Here is a 24944-nt window from a genome sequence, read left to right as displayed (position 1 = left end):
TGCAGCTTGGCTGGGTCGTGTTTTGGAGGACGCATGGCTCTCGACCTTCACCTCTCCCGAGTCCGTACAGGAGTTGCAGCGATGGGACAAGACTAACTACCAATTGGATACCACGAAATTGGGGAGAAAAAAGGGTCATTTAAAAAAATTAAATACATTTTTTTATGTATATCTCACGGGCCGGACTGATGTGCCGTACTATGCCCCCCCCTTGGGTTGGGGTTAAGTTTAGGAGTTAGGTTAAAAGGTTAATGTTAAGGTTAGGGGAAGGGTTAGCTAACATGCTAAGTGAACTCAGAAAAAAAAGAAACCTCCCTTTTTCAGGACCCTGTCTTTTAAAGACAATTCGTAAAAATCCAAATAACTTCACAGATCTTCATTGTAAAGCATTTAAACATTGTTTCCCATGCTTGCTCAATGAACCATAAACAATTAATGAACATGCACCTGTGGAACGGTCGTTAAAACACTAACAGCTTACAGACGTTAGGCAATTAAGGTAACAGTTATGAAAACTTAGGACACTAAAGAGGCCTTTCTACTGACTCTGAAAAACACCAAAAGAAAGATGCCCAGGGTCCTTGCTCATCTTCGTGGACATGCCTTAGGCATGCTGCAAGGAGGCATGAGGACTGCAGATGTGGCCAGGGCAATAAATTGCAATGTCCGTACTGTGAGATGCCTAAGACAGCGCTACAGGGAGACAGGACGGACAGCTGATCGTCCTCGCAGTGGCAGACCACGTGTAACAACACCTGCACAGGATCGGTACATCCGAACATCACACCTGCGGGACAGGTACAGGATGGCATCAACAACTGTCCGAGTTACACCAGGAACGCACAATCCCTCCATCAGTGCTCAGACTGTCCACAATAGTCATAACCTCTGACTCCTCTCGCAAAATGAAACATTCGCCTCAAAACAGTTTTACCTGTGTTCAAAATCAAACACTGTTCTCAAATCATAAACAAAGTGATCAAAATTATATACACTCTCAAGCAGTCAGTAAACAATACACAAAAATAGAAAACACATTGTTCAAAACATACAATTCTCAGGGAGAAGTACATTTTTAATCTAAAAAAATATTCATATTTTTCTGTCATTGTCTTTTGATGAACGAAAACGTGTTCTATCATAGTAGCTCAAAATTGATCAGAAATTACTACTCTGCTTTGCTCTTTGCAATTTTGTTTTTTGATCTTCCTCCTTCTTGTACCCCTATTTTTACAGTACTGTACCCTGCATCTCACAAACTTGTCCTTTGTCTCTGTGATACTGTAATTCTTGTTCTTTGTTGATATGAACCTGCAACCAGTCAAAATCTATTGAGCAGTCAGTACTGTTAATAAATGGAAAGCACAATGTTCAGGGCCATACAATTTGTCCATTGTACAGTATACAGCCTATAATGCACTGTACTACAGTATACAATACTAAAAGGGACAAAAATCAAAGGAGTAAACATGTGATCAATGTTCTTCTTCTTGTCTATGGGCTGGGTCAGGCCAGAGCCGGGCGGGGTCAGGCCAGAGCCGGGCGGGGTCAGGCCAGAGCACTTCGTCGACATCACATGCAATATTGCAATATTGTCCCTCCGGAGGCAACGGGGGAAGAAGCCTCTTGTGTGCCGTATCCAGCCCTGACATGATTCCTAACCTATATCACCGCAGGCTAAATCCATGGCTTGCAGCAGATTTGGTGTAGGGTTGTCTATCATACACTTTCCATCTCCAAGAGGAGAAAAACTCCTCAATCGGATTCAGGAAAGGCGAGTATGGAGGGAGGTACAAGTTCATAAACTGCCCATTGATATTAAACCATTCCCTTACCTGAGCAGCTCGGTGGAAACTGACATTGCCCCACACTATCACATAGGTGGGAGTGGGATTCTCATTTAGTTCTTGACCCTGCTGCTCTTGAACCTGCTGCTCAAATAAAATATCTCTTAGTTTGGCAATAAATCTTAGAAGGTGCTGGGTGTTATATGGCCCGAGTGTAGCATGGTGATGTAGAACACCATGGTTGCTGATAGCAGCACAGATTGTGACATTGCCACATCGTTGACCAGGGACTTCAACAATGGCCCGCTGTCCAATCATGTTTCGGCCTCTCCTTCTCCTCTTTGTTAGATTGAAGCCTGCTTCATCGACAAAGATGAACTCATGGGGTCTGTCCAAGGATTCCAAGTCAAATATTGTCTGTGTAGAAATACAATATACTGTATGTAGGATTTTGTAAGTCGTACAGAGACAGTGCTATACTGTAGAGTACAATTAGGCTTCTGATTCACATACAATGTTTATACTGAAGAGTAATGTCATTCACATAGTATGTGTTAGTACTGTAGACAATCTGGATTACAGTAAATGTTTCTGAATGTACACTTACTTGCACATACTGAGCTCGCAGTTCTTTCACCCTTGGTGAGTTGCGCTCAAAAGGTACTCTGTATACTTGTTTCATTCGCATCCTGTTACGATGGAGGACACGGTCAATTGTGGAAATGCTCACACTGTCGATTCCCAGGAAGTGTGTGTTGTCTTGTATCACTCGTTCCTGGATTTCTCTGAGTTGTATTGCATTATCTTGAAGGACCATTCCAACTATAATGGCCTGTTGCTCCCGAGTGAATATAGCTGTCCTTCCACCTGCATGTGGCAGCCTTGCAATTCTACAAAAAGTAGCTGTGCAGTTACAAAACATATTCATGCAGTACAATACATACAGTGATTAACTTTACAAATGTCTATTGAAACAGTGGCATATAGTGTAGTACAGTAAATTTACAATTACAAGAATACAGTAGTATACTGTACCTGTTCTCTTCTCTGAATGTCCTTACTGTGGTGGACACAGAAAATCGGCTCAAATTGGGTTGCACTCTAAGTCCTGCTTCCCTCATTGTCAGTCCATGGACAACAACGTGGTCTATAACTGTTGCTCGAATTTCATCAGATATTTCCACTCTTTGTCTTACTCTTCGTCCTCCTCTTCCTCTTTCTTGCCCTCCTCCTCTTCCTCCTTGTCGCCCACCTCCTCGCATACGTCCTCGCATACGTCCTCGCATACGTCCTCGCATACGTCCTCTCACATCCTCTCACGTTTCTTCTATCCATTCTTTAGACTTTCTCCTTCCCACCTTCAACAACCTGTTTGCTCTCTGAACTGGCTTATATTGGTTGTGTCTCATCATTTGAAACAGGTTAAATACATTTTGAGTGGTTGTGTTCAATCAATGACATGTGTTCTCTATTTGTATTTGATTGTTGCCACTTGTGTTTACCAGTATGGATGACATGTGCATTAGAGTGCAGAATGTGTTTTGATAATGAGAATGTGTTTAGAGTTTTGCTGAAAAGTCTAAGTGATATCTGCAAATTGTGTTTTACCATGTGAAATGGTTTAAGGTATTGACAACAGACTGCATAATTAGCTGAATGAGTCCAGGCAACTGAGAACTTTGTTCAGCCAATGGGTTTTAGTGTTTTAGCAATTGAGAAAGACTGTAAGCGTTGACTGAATCGACAATTTTATCCCATGCTTCCCGTCTAAAATTGCGAGCAGCAGTTGTATTATTTTTGTGATAAAAAATATGTTTTAGGTCGTCAAACCGCTGAAGTATAACTTGCTGCTCTGAACGCCGGCCTTTGTCCCTTTTCCATTTTTCAATCAGGTGGTGTTGTCGTTGTCATGGTTACCCCTGTTCTTCTCTTCTATGTTTTATCAAAGATCCTTAAACCCCTACCGTTACTCGGCCTAACTATAACCCTTACCGTAACCATTTTAAATGTAAACATCAACGGGTTAGGGCATCCCAAGAATTATGATGACCACGCTATGGAAAGGGGAGACTCCGTTTGGCTCTACGCCCCCAACAAAGTGTCACATGACTCGTTTCAATTCGACTATGCTGACTGTGCCAATGTCTGTCTGTAGCGTCTGAACCGTTTGAACTACAACCTAACAGTGGTGGAAAAAGTACTCAAACGTCTGTTCCGGGAGCAGTCGCACTAGGAAGTTACACAGTCCTTCCTGGTAGAAAAACAGTCTGTGGACGCTCTCTACCTATGAATGTGTTTTTAATGATTCTCATTGTGTTATAACACACTCTCTTCTCACTCAGCTCAGGTTGCTGTGTAGCAGCATAAATTATTACATTTCAGTAACAGCTCAGTGCCCTGTGTGGCTTATTCAACTATGGCCACTAGATGACAGAATGGGATTGCTCAAGTTTCTCCACCTCTGCTGTGGATGTGTTTTTGAGGAGTTACGCATTCTCTGTATCTCACCTGAATTACAATGACTGCATTGCTGTGGTTTCCCCTGTGTTTAGATGGCCCCAGGAAGAGTTCTCAGGGCAAGCCAAAGTGTTTTATGCCCATTCCAGACTCTCAGCTCCAAGGTGACAGTGAGCCCTGTGCCTTAGGAAGTCCCATCTACCCTGCATCTCCCCTCCCCCTAACCCAACACTCTCCAGGGGATCCAGATGGATTCATGGAAATCCTGGAGCAGGAAGCTATTGATGTGATCTGGATCTCATAGACTTGTCTTCAGCTCTTGCCCCATTGTGTTAAGCTATGTCACTGAATGGATCATGCAGCGAGGTTTGCACCCGTGTAAATATTGAACCTGTATTCAATGCACGGTTCAATCTCTGTTGCTACAGCTTTGAATAATTCTTCCCCAGATCTTCTTCCTTTTTTTATGTCTTCCAACATACCCCAATTTTGAATCTCTCCCCTGCCCTTTCCTTTTCTCATGTGTCCATGGCTTGACGTACATCATGGTTGACACAGTAAGTGTAATGAGATGTAGTTCTCCTCCTAACATAGTTGCATGTTACATTTGCAGTAAGATACATTATATCTCAAAATACTTAATTCTCTCATTGTCCCAGATGAGTGTTCTTCTGGAAGGGAAGTTCAACTGCTTGGTTGAGTCTTTTGCCGTGGTGGACTGCTGTTACCCATATGAGTATCAGGGAGGACACAGTATGGTGAGAATAATTCCCTGGGCAGTGCAATCTTTGTTTATATCAATGTGGAGTGTGAACCGAGTGTGTTCGTCTGAGTTAGTGTTATCCCTCTCATCACCTGCAGGGGGCTCTGAGCCTGCCCAACACAGAGGAGGCAGTGGATAGCATACTGTCCCAGAGGCTAAAAGCCCACACATTTGATAAGAGGCTTGTGTTGGAGCTGCACTGTGAATTCTCCTCCGAAAGAGCACCCAGAACGTAACATACATACCTTTTTGTCACGTCCTCCTGTGCGTGTTGTCATGTTCGTGTGTGTGTATCAAATCTGCAGATTACCTATTGTCTGCTTTTGACTCCTGACCAGAAATGTGTTTTTTTTTCTGCATATATTCCATTTGAGATTAAGTCTCTCCTCATGAGAGAGTGCTTTTCTCATTCTGTAGGTGTCGCCTCCTGCGCAGTGTGGACCACAGAGTGAACGAATACCCAGCCCTGCACTATCCTCAAGGGTGGCTACAGAGACTTCTCTCATCAGGTATAGAACCTGACAATAAATCAAATCAAATTTTATTTGTTGCATGCGCCAAATACAACAGTTGTAGACCTTACTGTGAAATGCTTACTTATAAGCCCTTAACCAACAATGCAGTTCAAGAAATAGAGTTAAGAAAATATTTACAACAACAAAAAATGTACACGTAAATAGTCAGGGTGGCCATTTGATTAATTGTTCATCAGTCTAATGGCTTGGGGGTAGAAGCTGTTAGAGGAGCCTTTTGGTCCCAGACTTGGTGCTCCGGTACCCCTTGTCGTGTGGTAGCAGAGAGAACAGTCTATAACTTGGGGGATTGGAGTCTTTGACACTTTTTGGGACCTTCCTCTGACACCGCCTAGTATATAGGTCCTGGATGTCAGGAAGCTTGGCCTCAGTGATGTGATGTGCTGGGCTGTATACGCTACCCTCTGCAGCGCCTTACGGTCAATTGCTGAGCAGTTGCTATACCAGGTCTCCTTTCCCATAGTCCACGATCAGCTTTTTTTGTCTTACACACATTGAGGGAGAGGTTGTTGTCCTGGCACCACACTGCCAGGTCTCTGACCTCCTCCGTATAGGCTGTCTCATTGTTGAAAGTGATCAGGCCTACCACTGTTGTGTCGTCAGCAAACTTAATGATGGTGCAGTCGTGGGTGAACAGGGAGTAACACCCGAGGGGCCCCAGTGTTGAGGATCAGCTTGGCTCCAATACTCAAATAGACTGTGCTGTTGGGCTAGGCTGTGATCAGTTTATTTCTCACTCCCCTGGTCTCGTCTGTCTGTCAGGAGCACTGTGAGCCCCAGACCTACTGCCCCATGCACCAAGAGGACCACAGAAAGGAGCTGCTGCGGTGCCGCACACACAGCGTAGCCTCCGCCTAGGAGCGCCGCAGACGCCACCACATCCAAACTTTTGTCAAACTCTGAGGCAGTCGTGTCGATGATGGAGGCCAGGAGAAGAACAGACACTCAGAGGGACAGCTGAGTCCAAACAGTGACCTTAGAGATTGTCCATTTAATTATCCTACAGGAACCTACTTGACTATGTGATAACAAATTGCCCTTTTGTTGGGCTTGCTAGCTTTCCAAATGGAACCCTTTTTCACATGCTGTCATGTAAACTATGCACTATGTCGATGTTCACTGATGCCTTTGTCCATTTTGTAGTATATTTTAATTACAGTAGAGACCGCAGGTCGCCTTTTCAAATTGCTTTAATGTAATTTCCACATTGCAGAGCAGAAAGGGGTGGCATTATTTCCAGTGTCAATCATGGATGTATGTTTTTATTATTAATGGGAATCATGACTTAATTTGAGCTCTTCTGAATACCATTTTTTTAACCAGAGTGAATGACCTTGGAGTTTAGGTTGAATAGTTTTTAATGTTTTGATTACATCAGGGACCTGCACATTAATTAATGCATTAACTATGACATTTATAATTAAAAAACACACAAAAAAACACAACTGTTATTTCAATTATATCATTTCAATGGGTATCATATGGTCCATGGACAGTAAAACCAAAACATAAAGGAGAAACCTTTAGAAGTATTTTTTTATTAGGCTTGTCCTTGTGAATATCCTTAGTCCTTATCCCTGCCGGTGCCACAGGTGTGTCTTGTTTGCAGCTGTGGTTCCTCCCCCAACACAGCTGGGTTAACTCTATCCCCCTCGCTGTTAAAAAGCCCCCCTCTTCTATGCACAGCAGCTGTAATTGCGGAACAACTGTGGGATTTCACAAAAAGTGGTATCCGGCTATACTGAAAGCAGATCGGGTGGGAATGGCCACGGTTCAGACTTCAGACCTTTCCCAGGAGGAAGGAAGACTGGTACTGGCTGGCTGCTGCAGTGGAGGACCTTTTGGCAGTCAGTTTTTATGGGTTTTTAATACCACGTATGGGCCTACATACTCATATCTCTGGCAGCAACAACCCAGAGTCCCAGGCAAGGCCATGAGAGGATGGGGGATGTTGAGTGGGGAGATATAAGGACATTGTTGGAGAAAATGGTGAATTAAGAAATCACATGTTATCAACAGCTATGTCCAAGTGGAGGTCTCAAATTGCAGTTTTCAAAAGTCACTTGCTCAACAAAATCAGCCTGTCGACTACCATGACTAACATGTGTCTGATAATGCTTTCTGGTGCGGTGTAATGTTTGGAATATACAGGCTGGTTTCAACTGAGCCAATGGATTTGGAGTTCCTTAATCCCTGCGCCTCAAGTCATGCAGTCCAGAGTGGAGAGGTAACGGGAGGGAAAGTGAAATGATCCATTCCATCTTATTTATAAGTGCCATTATTGGAGTGGCGATGATGGAGAGATTAGTTATTGTCTGTCAGCACAATATGCAGGAAGCCCAGGTGCAAAAGCCCAACTGCTAACGGTGAGAGGAAATCCAGCCTAATAGCTGACTACAATTTGCTCATTTTTGGAGTCCAGTTATTTTCTGCAGGGTCAAATGACATTTCAATAGAGAAGGCCATCATGTTGGCCTTCAGAAAGTATTCACACCCATTAACTTTTTACAAAAAAAAATGTGTTTCAGACAGAATTTAAAATGTATTAAATTGAGATTTTGTGTCACTGGACACAATACTCCATAAAGCCAAAGTGGAATTATGCTTTTAGACATTTTTACAAATTAATTAAAAATGAAAAGTTGAAATGTCTTGAGTCAATAAGTATTCAACCCCATTGTTATGGCAAGCCTAAATAAATTCAGGAGTAGAAATGTGCTCAACAAGTCACATAAGAAGTTGCATGGACTCCCTCTGTGTGCAATAATAGTGTTTAATATGATTTTTTAAATGACTTCCTCATCTCTGTACCACACACATACAAGTATCTGTAAGGTCCCTCAGTCGAGCAGTGAATTTCAAACACAGATTCAACCACAAAAACCAGGCGTCCTTCCTAACTCAGTTGCCAGAAAGGAAGGAAACGGCTCAGGGATATCACACTGAGGGCAATGGGGATTTTAAAACAGTTACAGAGTTTATTGGCTGGGATTGGAGAAAACTGAGGATGGATTAACAACATTGTAGTTACTCCCCAATACTAACCTAAATGACAGAGTGAAAAGAAGGAAGCTTGTACAGAATAAAAATATTCCAAAACATGCATCATGTTTGCAATAAAGCACTAAAGTAAAACTGCAAAAAATGTGCCAACACAAAGCATTATGTTTGGGGAAAATCCAACACATCACTGAGTACCAGTCTTCACATTTTCAAGCATGGCAGTGGCTGCATTATGTTATGAGTATGCTTGTCATCAGCAATGACTAGAGTTTTTTTTTTGGGGGGGGGAGGCATAAAAAAGAAACGGAATAGAGCTAAGCACAGGAAAAATCCTACAGCAAAACCTGGTTCATTCAGTCTGCTTTCTAACAGACACTTGGAGACAACTTCACCTTTCAGCTGGACAATAATCAAAAACACAAGGACAGATATATACTGGAGTTGCTTACCAAGAGGACATTGAATGTTCCTGAGTGGCCTAATTACAGTTTTGACTGAAATCTGCTTGAAAATATATGGAAAGACTTGAAAATTGATGTCTAGCAGTGATCAATAACCAACTTGACAAAGCTTGAAGAATTTTTAAAAATAATAATGTGCAATCCAGGTGTGCAACGCTCTCAGAGAATATATATATATATATATATATATATACATACACACACACAGTTGAAGTCAGAAGTTTACATACACTTAGGTTGGAGTCATTAAAACTCGTTTTTCAACCACTCCACACATTTCTTGTTAAAAGAAACTATAGTTTTGGTACCTGAAGGTACCACGTTCATCTGTACAAATAATAGTACGCAAGTATAAACACCATGGGACCACGCAGCCGTCATACCGCTCAGGAAGGAGACGCGTTCTGTCTCCTAGAGATGAACGTACTTTGGTGGGAGAAGTGCAAATCAATCCCAGAACAACAGCAAAGGACCTTGTGAAGATGCTGGAGGAAACAGGTACAAAAGTTTCTATATCCACAGTCAAACGAGTCCTATATCGACATAACCTGAAAGGCCACTCAGCAAGGAAGAAGCAACTGCTCCAAAACCGCTCACAGTGAGCATCCAACCCGGAAGCCAGCAGCACCAATGTGTCAGAGGAAACACTGTGTACCTGGCAACCTTGGTTAGCGCGCACTGCGCCCGGCCCGTCACTGGAGTCGCTGGTGTGCAATGAATAAATACCATATGAAATACCATTTGAAACGTAGCATATCCTACTAATTGGAGATTCTCAGATTTACTGACAGAATAATACGAACTGCTCTGAGACCAGGTTGGACGACCCCCCAGCCATCCTCACCCCCTCCGATTTTTGGGGTGCAGGATGGCTTTGCTGGTGGCAGTGGTGGCATAATGCTGCTGTTGCTCAGGCTGGAAGTATTTGAGGTGTATTAGAATCGAGTTCTTCAGTAAGTTTATCACTCTGTGTAGAGGTGATGTGTGTGTATAGGCCTACATTTAATATGGTAATTGTGTATTTTCTGCCAATTTGATTTTCAGACGCTGGTTTCTGACTTATCATATTTAAAATATTTTCCCCAAACGTACTGTACAGAATATGCATGCACAACTGAGACCTACGTTTGGATGAAATAAAACATGCAGTCACTCCAGCTCATCATGCTGAAGCACATATGTAGCCTACTCTATCCTCTCGAAGATTGAGGTACATCAAATAGAATTGGATTGGTCGCATACACATATTTAGCAAATGTTATTGTAGATGTGTAGATATGTGTACATCTGTTTGCCTCTAGTGTAATTACAGTTGTAAACCAAATATGTCGCGTTCTTTCAAGTAAAACACACACACACACACACACACACACACACACAGGCGCGCAGCATCACTGTGGAGTATGGTATTTTATTCACCGACTTTTTCTGTAGGGGTATTAGGCTACTCGGGGGCCAATCACAACACAGCTCTGTGTTTGAGCTGCACCATGCAGTCTGACCATTCTATTTTCAAGTCTAGCAAGCGCAATTGAGGACCGACGACGCAAGGCGACATAAGTGCAATTGAGAATGATTCTAAACAAATTCCGCCTCTGGGTCGCTTAACCTTTCGGAAACTTTGGAGGGACATTTTTCTGAAAAGACCGCGGAACGCTTGCAGTGTGTGATGCACGGTATTTGGGGTAACCTATTCTTGACCACTCGTCTAATTATAATATAACTGTAATTTATTTTACTGCAAGTCCTCTCTTTGAAAAAAACGCGACAGCTGCAAACTTTGCATCCCTGCGAGTCCAGGTTTGGGAATTGTCACACATTTGCGAGAATCGCCTTGGCTTATTCACTCAGTCGATCCTGGGACATACGCGGTGTGGCTGGATGTTGCATGCGGGTCAATGAGCGCGAGGACAAAGTGCCTCCGAAGTCCCCAACTCCCCGACCTCTCTTACCTGATGCCGTGCATGATGATTGTCCTTGGAATACTTCTGAATGTCCTCAGTCATGGTAAGCGAAATTCGTCAGTCACTATAATATTGTTTATTTATCATGTCGTCAATTCTAAAGTGATGAAATATTACCCGGCGCATTGTGCACTAAATGTTCTCCCTTGTTTAGAAAATCCAGTCTCTCCAAACTGTAATGCTGTAAAAGCCGTTATCAAATTTCCTAGTTGTCTGTCACTTTCCAAAATAGGGTTCAACCGATGGACAGTCGGTCTGGGGAGTTGTTTTTTTCTAAGGCATCTCCAGGGATCATAATAGCGTGCTTCTATTTCTAAATATAGCAGGTCATTGGTTCAGAAAGCACTCACTGGATGAGACAAAGTTAAACAGCTTACAATGGTTTTAGTTGACTTTTATAACAATTCTATGACAAATAGAATATTGACAATCCTTTATAATTAGACAGTATTAATAATTTACAGTAGGCTAGGCCTATTATTAGTTTTAAAGAGACTCCAAAACTCTCACTTCAGCTCAATTCTCTATTTTAGGCAGGCAACTCCCATTAAAAAAAAATGTTTTTAATCAAAGTACTCATTAGGATCTTATGGATAGTACTCAATATGGATAGTGTTTAATTTGTTATCATGAAATTGCAATTCACACAAAGTTAAGAATTGCATGCAGTGTTGAATGTAGAATTGGATTCATGATGCCTATCCAAAATGAATTCTCTACTGTGGTCATTTTCATTTAGCATATTCATTTAGCATAGGAAACTCATGTATGTGTCCTCTCTTGCTATAGCTGACAAAGGAGCTATATATTTAATTGCTGGCTCTATAAAAGGTGTTGTAATCTTTCATACCAAGATTTTGTGACTAAAATTGAAGCACTTAAATCAACTCCCAAAGGCATGCGAGAACATGAGACAGTATGATCTATGGTTATCGACACAGTTAAGACCATAGCTCGATGACATCATTTTGAAGGTCTTGTCCTGCTCTTATACTTACACGACTAGAGTGGAAAAAGTGTTCTGCCGGGTCCTTTTACAGCTTTACTCTGCTTTTAAGACTTGTTTTCCTGGCCATTCTTTTTTTACTGATACAGATAGAACATGCTCTTACCCTAGTTAATTGTGATGTCATTGGAAAAACCACTGACTGCTCGTCCAAGACAAATTATCACAAAGGTGTGAACCAGAAGGCTGCTATCAAATTTAATGCATTCTGCCATGAGGCATGCTGTTGGAGCCTTTTGGTGTCAGACTTGATTCACCGGTACCGCTTGCCATGCGGAAGAAGAGGGCACAGTCTATGGCTTGGGTGGTTGGAGTCTAACAATTTTCCAGGCCTTCCTTTCACACAGGCTGATATAGAGATCTTGGACGGCAGGGAGCTCGGCCCCAGTGATGTACTGGGCTGTCTGCACCACCCTCTGTATCACCATGTGACCGAGAGTGGTGCTATTGCCATAAGCAGTGATGCCGCCAGTCAAGCTGATCTCAATGGTACAGCTGAATAACTTTTTGAGGATTTGAGGGCCCATGCCAAACCTTTTCAACCTCCTGAGGGGGAAGAGGTGCTGTTGCATCTTCTACATGACTGAGTGCGTGTGTGGGTGGACCATTTTAAGTTCTTATTGATTTGAAGCTGTCAACCCGCTCCACTGCAGCCCCGTCGATGTGGAGGGGGGCGTGCTTGCCCCCCTGTTTTTGGTAGTCCACGATCAGCTCCTTGGTCTTACTGACGTTGAGGGAGAAGTTGTTGTTCTGGCCCTACACTGCCAGGACACTGACCTCCTCCCTTTAAGCTGTCTCATCGTCGCCAGTGATCAGGCTCACCACCGTCGTGACGTCTGCAAACTTGATGATGGTGTTGGAGTCGTGGGTGATAAGGGAGTACAGGAGGGGACTAAGCACACACCCCTGTGGCGCCGCCGTGTTCAGGGTCAACGTGGCGGAGGTGATGTTGCCTACCTTCACCACCTGGAGACGGCCCGTCGGGAAGTCCAGGATCTATTTGCAGAGGGAGGTGTTCAGTCTCAGGGTCCTCAGCTTGTTGACGAGCTTGGAGGGGACAATGCTGAGCTGTAGTCAATGAACAGCATTCTAACATAGGTATTCCTTTTATCTGGAACGGTGAGGGCTGTGAAATGAGATTGTGTCTATGGATCTGTAGGGATGGTATGCAAATTGGGGTGGGTCTATGGTGTCTGGGATGATGGAGTTGATGTGTGCTATAACCAGCCTCTCAAAGACCTTCATGATTACAGATGTGAGTGCTACAGGGGGGTAGCCATTGTTGCATGAAGCCTTAGAGTTCTTGGGAACAGGAATGATGGTGGTCATCTTAAATCATGTGGGGATTACAGACTGATACAAGGAGAGGTTGAAGATGACTGTGAATATACCTTCCAGCTGTTCTGTGTATGCTCTGGGAAAACGCCCTGGAATACCAAATCGGGCCCGCGGTATTTATTTTATTAAAGATATTACTCACATCGGCCTCGGAGAGCGAGATCACCCAATCTTCTGGGTCGGTGGTGGCCCTCACACCCGACATGATGTTGCTATTGTCAAAGTGTGCATAATTTTATTTATAATTTTAAATGCATTGCATTTATCTGGTAGGGAGGAATGGTTGGGCAGATCACGGCTGGGTCTTCCTTTGTAATCCGAAATGGACTGTAGCCCTTGTCACATTTGGCAGGTGTTGGAGCCTGTGTAATATGATTCCTCCTTATTCCTATATTGTCCTTTTGCTCGTTTGATGACTCTGCAGAGGTCATAACGTGACTTCTTGTTCTTGTTTCTGTCCTCAGCCGTAGCCTCAGGGTTGTCTGCGATAGCCCTGTGTGTGTTAGACCCATCCTTTAGTTTAGCGCCAACCTCCGTGTTAATCCAGGGCTTTTGATTGGGGAAGCAGCAAACCCTAACTGTGGGGACAAAGTCACCAATGCATTTCCTAATGAAGCTGGGTGGTTAGCTTGTCAATATGTTCGGCAGAGTCCTCCCCATGATTGGAAACATATTCCAATCAGCGCTAGCAAAGCAGTCTTGTAGTATAGTCTCTGATTCTGGTGACCATTTCTCAACGGCGCGAGTCACGATTAATTCCTATTTGAGTTTCTGCTTGTAAACAGGCAGCAGGAGTGAGTAGTCATGATCTGATTTGCTGAATGGCGGATGAGGGAGAGCCATGTATGCTTGCTTGTGGGTAGAATAACTGTGGTCTAGGACTTTATTTCCCCTAGTGTCCAGGGAGACGTGTTGATGGAAGATGGGCGTCACGTGTCTTAATGCCGGCAACCAGAAAAGCAGCTTCTGTATGTAAGTGTTCCTGCTTGGTTATAGCCTTGTACAATTTGTTAAGTGCCAGCTTGTTCTTTTTCTTGTCCTGAGGTGGAATGTATACAATTGTCACGATAACAGCTGAATACTCTGTTGGGAGGTAAAAGGGTCGACATTTGACCATCAGGTATTCCAAGATGGGTGAACAATTGGTCGCACTTCCACCGCGCTCGAGTCGGCACACCAGTTACTGATGAAGAGCTAAACCACTCCCCCCTCGATTTCCCCAGACTCCACTGCCTTGTCGGCACAGTGAATGTAGAATCCATCGAGTTGGAGAGCCAAGAGGGGTATCTTGTCCGAGAGCCATGTTTTAGAAAAGCATAGAATATTGCAGTTACGAGAGTCCCGTTGGTAGCAAATCTGCGATTGGAGGTCATCCATCTTATTATCAAGTGCCTGTGCATTGGCCAGTAGAATGGAGGGAGGAGGTGGCCGGTTCTCCCTTAGCCTTAATCTCACCAGGATCCCCCCCTCTCTTTCCTCTGTAACTTCGGCGTTTCCTCTTGGGTAGCCTGAAAATTGGGTCGGAATAACAGAAAGTTGAACTTGAAGTCGAAATTGAAGCTGGAATTGAGGTAAGTAACTGCCGATCTGATGTTCAAAAGTTATAAGAAATGATAGCGGATACATTGAGAAAATAAAGTAAAAATAAACAAAAAAATAGTCACAAAATACCAAAGTTGGGTCAGCGATTGCAAAACGGCAGCCATCCAGTATGGCGCCATCTTTATATTTGTAGCCCAACACACCAACCACAAATACAGCAGAAGTTGAAAATATTGTTTAGGCTTTTGCCAAACTGATCGTTTTGATTGTGGCTATTAATATAGTCCTGTGAAGAATGTATTATAATGACCCAATCGATCATCATAAATCCCTCGGGGGTCCGTGCTCAGTCCCCTCCTGTACTCCCTGTTCACTCATGACTGCACGGCCAGGCATGACTCCAACACCATCATTAAGTTTGCCGATGACACAACAGTGGTAGGCCTGATCACCGACAACGATGAGACAGCCTATAGGGTGGAGGTCAGAGACCTGGCAGTGTGGTGCAAGGACAACAACCTCTCCCTCAACGTGATCAAAGGAGATGATTGTGGACTACAGGAAAAGGAGGACCGAGCACGCCCCCATTTTCATCGACGGGGCTGTAGTGGAGCAGGTTGAGAGCTTCAAGTTCCTTGGCGTCCACATCACCAACAAACTAACATGGTCCAAGCACACCAAGACAGTTGTGAACAGGGTACGGCAAAACCTATTCCCCCTCATGAGACTGAACAGTTTTGGCATGGCAACTCCTCGGCCTCCAATCGCAAGGCACTACAGAGGGTAGTGCGAACGGCCCAGTACATCACTGGGGCTAAGCTTCCTGCCACCCAGGACCTCTATACCAGGTGGTGTCAGAGGAAGGCCAAAAGTCAGACTGTTCTCTCTGCTACTGCACGGCAAGCGGTACCGGAGCGCCAAGCCTAGGTCCAAGAGGCTTCTAAACAGCTTCTACCCCCAAGCCATAAGACTCCTGAACATCTAATCAAATGGCTACCCAGACTTGCATTGCTCCCCTACGCTGCTGCTGCTACTCTCTGTTATTATCTATGCATAGTCACTTTAATAACTCTACCTAAAGGTACATATTACCTCAAATCCCTCGACACCGGTGCCCACGCACATTGACTTTGTACCGGTACCCCTTGTATATAGCCCCGCTATTGTTATTTACTGCTGCCCATGAATTATTTGTCATTCTTATTTCTTACTTTTTGAAAGTATTTTCTTAAAACTGCGTTGTTGGTAAAGGGCTTGTACGTAAGCATTTCACTGTTGTATTCGGTGCAGGGTGGCCTAGTGGTTAGAGCGTTGGACTAGTAACCGGAAGGTTGCAAGTTCAAACCCCTGAGCTGACAAGGTACAAATCTGTTGTTCTGCCCCAGGACAGGCAGTTAACTCACTGTTCCTAGGCTGTCATTGAAAATAAGAATTTGTTCTTAACTGACATGCCTAGTTAAATGAAGGTATAAAATGTGACAAATACAATCACATTTTTTAAAATATTCCTCAACATTCACATATTTAAATCAGTGTATTTAAATTGCTGTGTTTGTTCAGGACGTTTCTCTTTGAATGATTGTCTTGAACAATGAACAATGTAGCTGTCATTGTTCATTGAGCTGTTCAGTCACCCTCCTACTTCTGACATCAATATAATAAAGTTAGAGGTATGCTTGAATCCAACTTAGAATCCCTCCAAAACAAAATGTGAGTCACCAGACCAAACAAAAAAGGAATAACTGTGTGCCTCTGCCCAGCAACTCATAAAGCGTCAAGAAGGTGTCCCCATAGCAAGGACTACAAATAGTCACTTTGAAGACTTGGACTCAATGTAATGACACTGGAGCACTCAATCAGCACAGGCCTGCTAACCGTCTGAATCGCCGCGTCCCAAACACTCACCGGACCCATATTTACTTTCTATCTCTTCTTGATTTTTAATCTGTTTATACCTTTCTGGAAACCTGCCTCACCCAATGTGATACGGAATCGCTATTATTTTTAATTTTTAGAACACACTCAAGAACCTCCAGAAGCTAACCAGCTAACTAGCTACAAGCTATTTAGTCATTGTTAACTTTTTTTTCAACCTGGATAACACTTGCCAGTCCAGATTCCCTGCCCCATCCACCACTGCCCCCTGGACACTGATCTCTTGGCTACATAGCTGATGCACTCTGGACTGTCCATTAATCACGGTACTCCATTCTGCTTGTTTATGTTTGATCTGTCGGCCCCGTTGCCTAGTCAACGCCATTTTACCTGCTGTTGTTGTGCTAGCTGATTAGCTGTTGTCTCACCTACTGTTTAAGCTAGCTTTCCCAATTCAACACCTGTGATTACTGTATGCCTCGCTGTATGTCTCTCTCAAATGTCAATATGCCTTGTATACTGTTGCTCAGGTTAGTTATCATTGTTCTAGTTCACAATGGAGCCCCTAGTTCTACTCTTCATACCCCTGATAACTCCTTTGTCCCACCTCCCACACATGCGGTGACCTCACCCATTACAACCAGCATGTCCAGAGACACAACCTCTCTCATCATCACCCAGTGCCTGGGCTTACCCCCGCTGAACCCGCACCCCACCATACCCCTTTCTGCGCATTATGCCCTGAATATATTCTACCATGCCCAGAAACCTGCTCCTCTTATTCTCTGTCCCCAACGCTCTAGGCGACCAGTTTTGATAGCCTTTAGCCGCACCCTCATACTACTCCTTCTCTGTTCCGCGGGTGATGTGGAGGTAAACCCAGGCCCTGCATGTCCCCAGGCACCCTCATTTGTTGACTTCTGTGATCGAAAAAGCCTTGGTTTCATGCATGTCAACATCAGAAGCCTCCTCCCTAAGTTTGTTTTACTCACTGCTCTAGCACACTCTGCTAACCCTGATGTCCTTGCTGTGTCTGAATCCTGGCTCAGGAAGGCCACCAAAAATTCAGAGATTTCCATACCCAACTATAACATCTTCCGTCAAGATAGAACTGCTAAAGGGGAGGAGTTGCAGTCTACTGCAGAGATAGCCTGCAAAGTAATGTCATACTTTCCAGGTCCATACCCAAACAGTTCGAACTACTAATTTTGAAAATTACTCTCTCCAGAAATAAGTCTCTCACTGTTGCCGCCTGCTACCGACCCCCTCAGCTCCCAGCTGTGCCCTGGACACCATTTGTGAATTGATCGCCCCCATCTAGCCTCAGAGTTTGTTCTGTTAGGTGACCTAAACTGGGATATGCTTAACACCCCGCCAGTCCTACAATCTAAGCTAGATGCCCTCAATCTCACACAAATCATCAAGGAACCCACCAGGTACAACCCTAACTCTGTAAACAAGGGCACCCTCATAGACGTCATCCTGACCAACTGGCCCTCCAAATACACCTCCGCTGTCTTCAACCAGGATCTCAGCGATCACTGCCTCATTGCCTGTATCCGCTACGGAGCCGCAGTCAAACGACCACCCCTCATCACTGTCAAACGCTCCCTAAAACACTTCTGTGAGCAGGCCTTTCTAATCGACCTGGCCCGGGTATCCTGGAAGGACATTGACCTCATCCCGTCAGTTGAGGATGCCTGGTCATTCTTTAAAAGTAACTTCCTTACCATTTTAGATAAGCATGCTCCGTTCAAAAAATGCAGAACTAAGAACAGATACAGTCCTTGGTTCACCCCAGACCTGACTGCCCTCGACCAGCACAAAAACATCCTGTGGCGGACTGCAATAGCATCGAATAGTCCCCGGGATATGCAACTGTTCAGGGAAGTCCGGAACCAATACACGCAGTCAGTCAGGAAAGCTAAGGCCAGCTTCTTCAGGCAGAAGTTTGCATCCTGTAGCTCCAACTCCAAAAAGTTCTGGGACACTGTGAAGTCCATGGAGAACAAGAGCACCTCCTCCCAGCTGCCCACTGCACTGAGGCTAGGTAACACGGTCACCACCGATAAAATCCATGATTATCGAAAACTTCAATAAGCATTTCTCAACGGCTGGCCATGCCTTCCGCCTGGCTACTCCAACCTCGGCCAACAGCTCTGCCCCCGGCAGCTCCTCGCCCAAGCCTCTCCAGGTTCTCCTTTACCCAAATCCAGATAGCAGATGTTCTGAAAGAGCTGCAAAACCTGGACCCGTACAAATCAGCTGGGCTTGACAATCTGGACCCCCTATTTCTGAAACTTTCCGCCGCCATTGTCGCAACCCCTATTACCAGCCTGTTCAACCTCTCTTTCATATCGTCTGAGATCCCCAAGGATTGAAAGCTGCCGCAGTCATCCCCCTCTTCAAAGGGGAAGACACCCTGGACCCAAACTGTTACAGACCTATATCCATCCTGCCCTGCCTATCTAAGGTCTTCGAAAGCCAAGTCAACAAACAGGTCACTGACCATCTCGAATCCCACCGTACCTTCTCCGCTGTGCAATCTGGTTTCCGAGCCGGTCACGGGTGCACCTCAGCAACACTCAAGGTACTAAACGATATCATAACCGCCATCGATAAAAGACAGTACTGTGCAGCCGTCTTCATCGACCTGGCCAAGGCTATAGACTCTGTCAATCACCATATTCTTATCGGCAGACTCAGTAGCCTCGGTTTTTCGGATGACTGCCTTGCCTGGTTCACCAATTACTTTGCAGACAGAGTTCAGTGTGTCAAATCGGAGGGCATGCTGTCCGGTCCTCTGGCAGTCTCTATGGGGGTGCCACAGGGTTCAATTCTCGGGCCGACTCTTTTCTCTGTATATATCAATGATGTTGCTCTTGCTGCGGGCGATTCCCTGATCCACCTCTACGCAGACGACACCATTTTATATACTTTCGGCCCGTCATTGGACACTGTGCTATCTAACCTCCAAACAAGCTTCAATGCCATACAACACTCCTTCCGTGGCCTCCAACTGCTCTTAAACGCTAGTAAAACCAAATGCATGCTTTTCAACCGATCGCTGCCTGCACCCGCATGCCCGACTAGCATCACCACCCTGGATGGTTCCGACCTTGAATATGTGGACATCTATAAGTACCTAGGTGTCTGGCTAGACTGCAAACTCTCCTTCCAGACTCATATCAAACATCTCCAATCGAAAATCAAATCAAGAGTCGGCTTTCTATTCCGCAACAAAGCCTCCTTCACTCACGCCGCCAAGCTTACCCTAGTAAAACTGACTATCCTTCCGATCCTAGACTTCGGCGATGTCATCTACAAAATGGCTTCCAACACTCTACTCAGCAAACTGGATGCAGTCTATCACAGTGCCATCCGTTTTGTCACTAAAGCACCTTATACCACCCACCACTGCGACCTGTATGCTCTGGTCGGCTGGCCCTCGTTACATATTCGTCGCCAGACCCACTGGCTCCAGGTCATCTACAAGTCCATGCTAGGTAAAGCTCCGTCTTATCTCAGTTCACTGGTCACGATGGCAACACCCATCCGTAGCACGCGCTCCAGCAGGTGTATCTCACTGATCATCCCTAAAGCCAACACCTCATTTGGCCGCCTTTCGTTCCAGTACTCTGCTGCCTGTGACTGGAACGAATTGCAAAAATCGCTGAAGTTGGAGACTTATCTCCCTCACCAACTTCAAACATTAGCTATCTGAGCAGCTAACCGATCGCTGCTGCTATACATAGTCTATTGGTAAATAGCCCACCCATTTTCACCTACCTCATCCCCATACTGTTTTTATTTACTTGCTCGTTTGCACACCAATATCTCTACCTGTACATGACCATCTGATCATTTATCACTCCAGTGTTAATCTGCAAAATTGTAATTATTCGCCTACCTCCTCATGCACACATTGTATATAGACTCCCCCCTTTGTTTTCTACTGTGTTATTGACTTGTTAATTGTTTATTCCATGTGTAACTGTGTTGTCTGCTCACACTGCTATGCTTTATCTTGGCCAGGTCGCAGTTGCAAATGAGAACTTGTTCTCAACTGGCCTACCTGGTTAAATAAAGGTGAAATAAATAAAAAAATAAAAAAAATAAAAATCGCCTTTACAATTGTTTTAATGGATTAGAGATTGACAGACAGCCATTTTGCTCCTGAGGCTGACCATTCTTCAGAATGGTCCAGACCAGTCATCTGCAATGTAGATGTTACGAATCCCTTTTGGCCCGACAGTCTAGGGGGGATGGTAATGAGACCCGTAACATATCTCATGCAAATTATTATTGTGACAAAGTAAAAGTGTGAATGAAATAACCACGACAACAGAAATCTACCGTCAAACTCCAGGTTTATTTATAAACACACGGTAATGGGGGGGAGCAGGAAAAGGGGCTGAGCTGGACCCAAGGAATGAAACAATAAATATACAAAAACACCCCTAAGCTAGACTAGCCTACTTTAACAACAGCTAACTAACCAAAAATACAGTGGGTGGTCCGCCCAGTTCTAACTAGTGTATTTAACAAAGTTTACCTACGGGTAGTGTATGCCCATGGGCGACTTGTCTTGTTTCCCCCTTTTCCCACCAGCAACAAACAAACACCATAACAATACTCACAGGGGATGACAAAGTGCTATGGAGGTGCTCAAACAAAAGAGAGGTTAAGACTTTACAAAGCAAGAGTGAAACACAGAGACCTACAGACATGGCATTTACAGAGAGATTAAGCTGAAGAGCAAACAACTGATGGGGTTTTTAAACCAAGGGAAAGGAACTGTGATAGGGTAGGAAACAGGAGGAGGTGTGTCTTCTGATTGATGATTGATTGTTGACTGATTGGGGAGTGATGATTTTCACCTGTGAGGGGAGAAGGAGAGAAAAGAAACACACACAGGATACACACACAGGATACTTGTATCCGTAACAGTAGAGTTAATCCTGTCAGTTTCCCTGTGATGCCCATTTATATCCCTGTCGGGTACCTACAAATTATATGGCAAGGGACATGCATAATCTAGTAGTACTATCAGTACTCGGCCACACCTCTCTACCACCTCAGACAGTACACGGTCAGAATAACACCACAACAACATACTCTAAGTGTGCCTTGTCAATGTACCTACAAGTCAAACCTGTTACAGAATAAATCAGGAACACACACTGGTGCTGCTGTTGCTGCTTATGCTAGTCCATTGTATCCAATGACGACTTTGTTTTCATTTTTTTGTTAAACAGTAATCTATGAGCTTCTTTGTAACTGTAAAATCGAATCCATAAACCCCTTTGTCTATCGCAAACAGGGCATGTCAAATCTTGGTTTTGTGGGGCACACATACACCCCGATACGATTACTTCACTGCTACCAGGAGCCGTGTACAATATGCACTTATCTCCGGAGACTGATACAAGAAATGATGTCACCTTTAAAAAGTGTCATCAACAACTTCTGGGAGACCACTAAGTCACAAACTGGGCCGCAGCTGGCAGTAATTGTTGACATGATGTTAACGCAGATGTTTGAAAGTGACTTACCAGTGGAGAGGCAAAGACATACAGTACAGTCAGGGAGACAGTCGGTAGAGGGAACATTTGCATGTGTGTGTTTTGTTGATAACCTTGATTTGGAACACACTGTTGGTCTCCAGGAGCAGATGGCACAGAGCTCTATCCATGGTTGGGAGGGTAGCCCAGAGTGGGTGTGTCTGTCTGAGTGCCATTGTGTGTAAGCCTTGTGTGTGTGTCTTGCATTTGTATGTGTTTGTGTGTCTGTCAGGAGTTTTTTTTAGATACATTTTGCCCTCATTGCATGTATATAATTGTGCACATCACATCTTTGGCCTAGGTGAGCATGTGTGTGTCCTTGTGACTTTGGACCAGTATTTGGCTGTGTTCATCAAATTTGTTCCCCACAAGATGCACCCCTCGTCCCCGGCACTATCAAGGGTATGTCTTGACCGGTCTTATTAAAACACTTACAAGAGCACAAGACAAACTTCCACACATCCCAGTAGATTACATTTATTTTCATGTTTCCTTCCATCTGACTAATCAATGCATATCTCCTTCTCTTTTTAAGACTGTTCCAAAGAACACAAGGAAAGGGAGAGATTATTTCTGCTATCATCCTGTTACCCTTCCTATTATCCCCGTCCCTTTATCTTCGTCCTCCCACCTTTGTTTGTCAGTATGAATAAGTGAATGAGGTCATCCCTTGCCGTCTTGACTTTTACTTGTAAAAGGGAATTGATGATCAGTGATTTCAAGATTCACTCATATTTCATCATACTTATGATTCAGGTCAAAATAAAACTCTGTAAAGGTAGATGGGAACAGAAGTCTTCAAGTCTTTCCACCATGCTTCACAGTAGGGATGGTGTTAGATGGGCGATGAGCTGTGCTTGGTTTTCTCTAGACATAGCGCTTTGCGTTCAGGCCAAAGAGTTATTTTTGACTCATCAGACTAGAGGCCGATCGATTATGATTTTTCAACACCGATACCGATTATTGGAGGACCAAAAAAGCCGATACTGATTAAATCGGACGATTTTTATATATACTGTATGAAAGCTGGTGGTTCCTTTTAACATGAGTCTTCAATACTCCCAGTTAAGAAGTTTTAGGTTGTAGTTATAGGACTATTTCTCTCTATACAATTGTATTTCATATGCCTTTGACTATTGGATGTTCTTATAGGCACTATAGTATTGCCAGCCTAATCCCGGGAGTTGATAGGTTTGAAGTCATAAACAGCGCTGTGCTTCAAGCATTGCGAAGAGCTGCTGGCAAACGCAGGAAAGTGCTGTTTGAATGAATGCTTACGATGCTGCTGCGGCCTACCACCGCTTAGTCAGACTGCTCTATCAAATATCAAATCATAGACTTAATTATAATATTATAAACGAACAGAAATACGAGCCTTAAGTCATTAATATGGTAAAATCTGGAAACTGTCATTTCAAAAACAAAATGTTCATTCTTTCAGTGAAATACGGAACCGTTACGTATTTTATCAAATGGGTGGTATCCATAAGTCTAAATATTGCTGTTACATGGCACAACCTTCAACTTGTGGAGTGGTTGAAATGTGTGGAGTGGTTGAAAAACGAGTTTGAATGACTCCAACCTAAGTGTATGTAAACTTCCAACTTCAACTGTATTCACACAGAGAGAGAGTAGCACAAACACCAGATGGTGCTGCAAAGTATTGGCAAATTAGAATGGGTTGCACCTCTATCACTTGGTTATGTCCTTGCCATTGTTGTCAACATTCCACAGATGCCGTAGCCACATTGATGTCCAAAAGTAGACTGGGAGCTGATGACTTTGAACTGGAGTTAATGATTGTTTCGCCCAATGATGTAGTCAAGTCACTAAACCTTGGTTCCGAATCGAGTCCCAAGTCACCTTTGCTCGAGTTCAAGTCCGAGTCACCAATGGTCTAGTCATGAGTCGACCAACCCTATGGCTGAAATCCAAGTCCCAGTGTTCGAGTCCTTGTCCAAGTGCTCAAGTCTGAGTCACTGGGTCCACATTAACTCTAAATAAAGTTATTTACCCAGTCAGATATAGTGTAATGGCAAGAGGAATTTAGTCCCAAAAATGCGATCCCTTTTCCTTTCTTTCTGTGGAGTGGTAGCCACTGTGGAGTGGTAGCCAAATTGGAGTGGGTCCAATGTGCCTCAAAGCACTTCATGATGACCGGGGGGAATGCAACGGGGCGATAGTCATTTGGGCATGCCACCTTGGTTTTCTTGGGCACTGGGACAATGGTGGTCTCCTTGAAGCAAGTGAGGACTACAGCCTGGGACAGGGACAGGTTGATGATGTCCGAGAAGACGCTTGCCAGCTGGTCAGCACGCGGCCAGGGATGCCATCTGGGCTGGCAGCATTTTGGGTATTAACTATTTTTAGAGTTTTCCTCACGCAACCTCAGAGAGCGAAAACACCTGGTCGTCCGGAGCAGCGAGAGCCTTCCTGGATGGCTTGGTATTGTCTGCCTCAAAGGAGAGCATAGAATGTTCTTAAGTGGGCACAACACTGCTGGATTTGCCTTTGTAGTCCATGATAGTCTGTAGTCCTTGCCACATGTGTCCCTTCAGGTGTCCGAGTTGTTGAAGAAGTTTGAGTTTGTATTGTCTTTTTGTTTCCCCAATGGATTTGCGGAGCTCGTACCTGCTTGCCTTGTACGCGTC

The 24944-nt window shown here is 44.2% G+C and overlaps 1 protein-coding gene across 1 annotated transcript in view; it reads left to right on the top strand.

The window, feature by feature from the left end:
- The first annotated feature begins 10466 nt into the window (after positions 1 to 10466).
- The window catches only part of LOC112228927 (GDNF family receptor alpha-4-like), a 50367-nt gene continuing 35889 nt past the window's right edge, over positions 10467 to 24944 (top strand). The window contains exon 1 of the mRNA XM_024394710.2: positions 10467 to 11011. Coding sequence (XP_024250478.1) covers positions 10903 to 11011 — 109 coding nt within the window. The 5' untranslated portion in view covers positions 10467 to 10902. The remainder of the gene's footprint in view (positions 11012 to 24944) is intronic.

The sequence above is a fragment of the Oncorhynchus tshawytscha genome, linkage group LG30, assembly GCF_018296145.1.
Source record: "Oncorhynchus tshawytscha isolate Ot180627B linkage group LG30, Otsh_v2.0, whole genome shotgun sequence".
Taxonomy (NCBI): Eukaryota; Metazoa; Chordata; class Actinopteri; order Salmoniformes; family Salmonidae; genus Oncorhynchus; species Oncorhynchus tshawytscha.
This window is presented reverse-complemented; position numbering and strand designations above follow the sequence as displayed.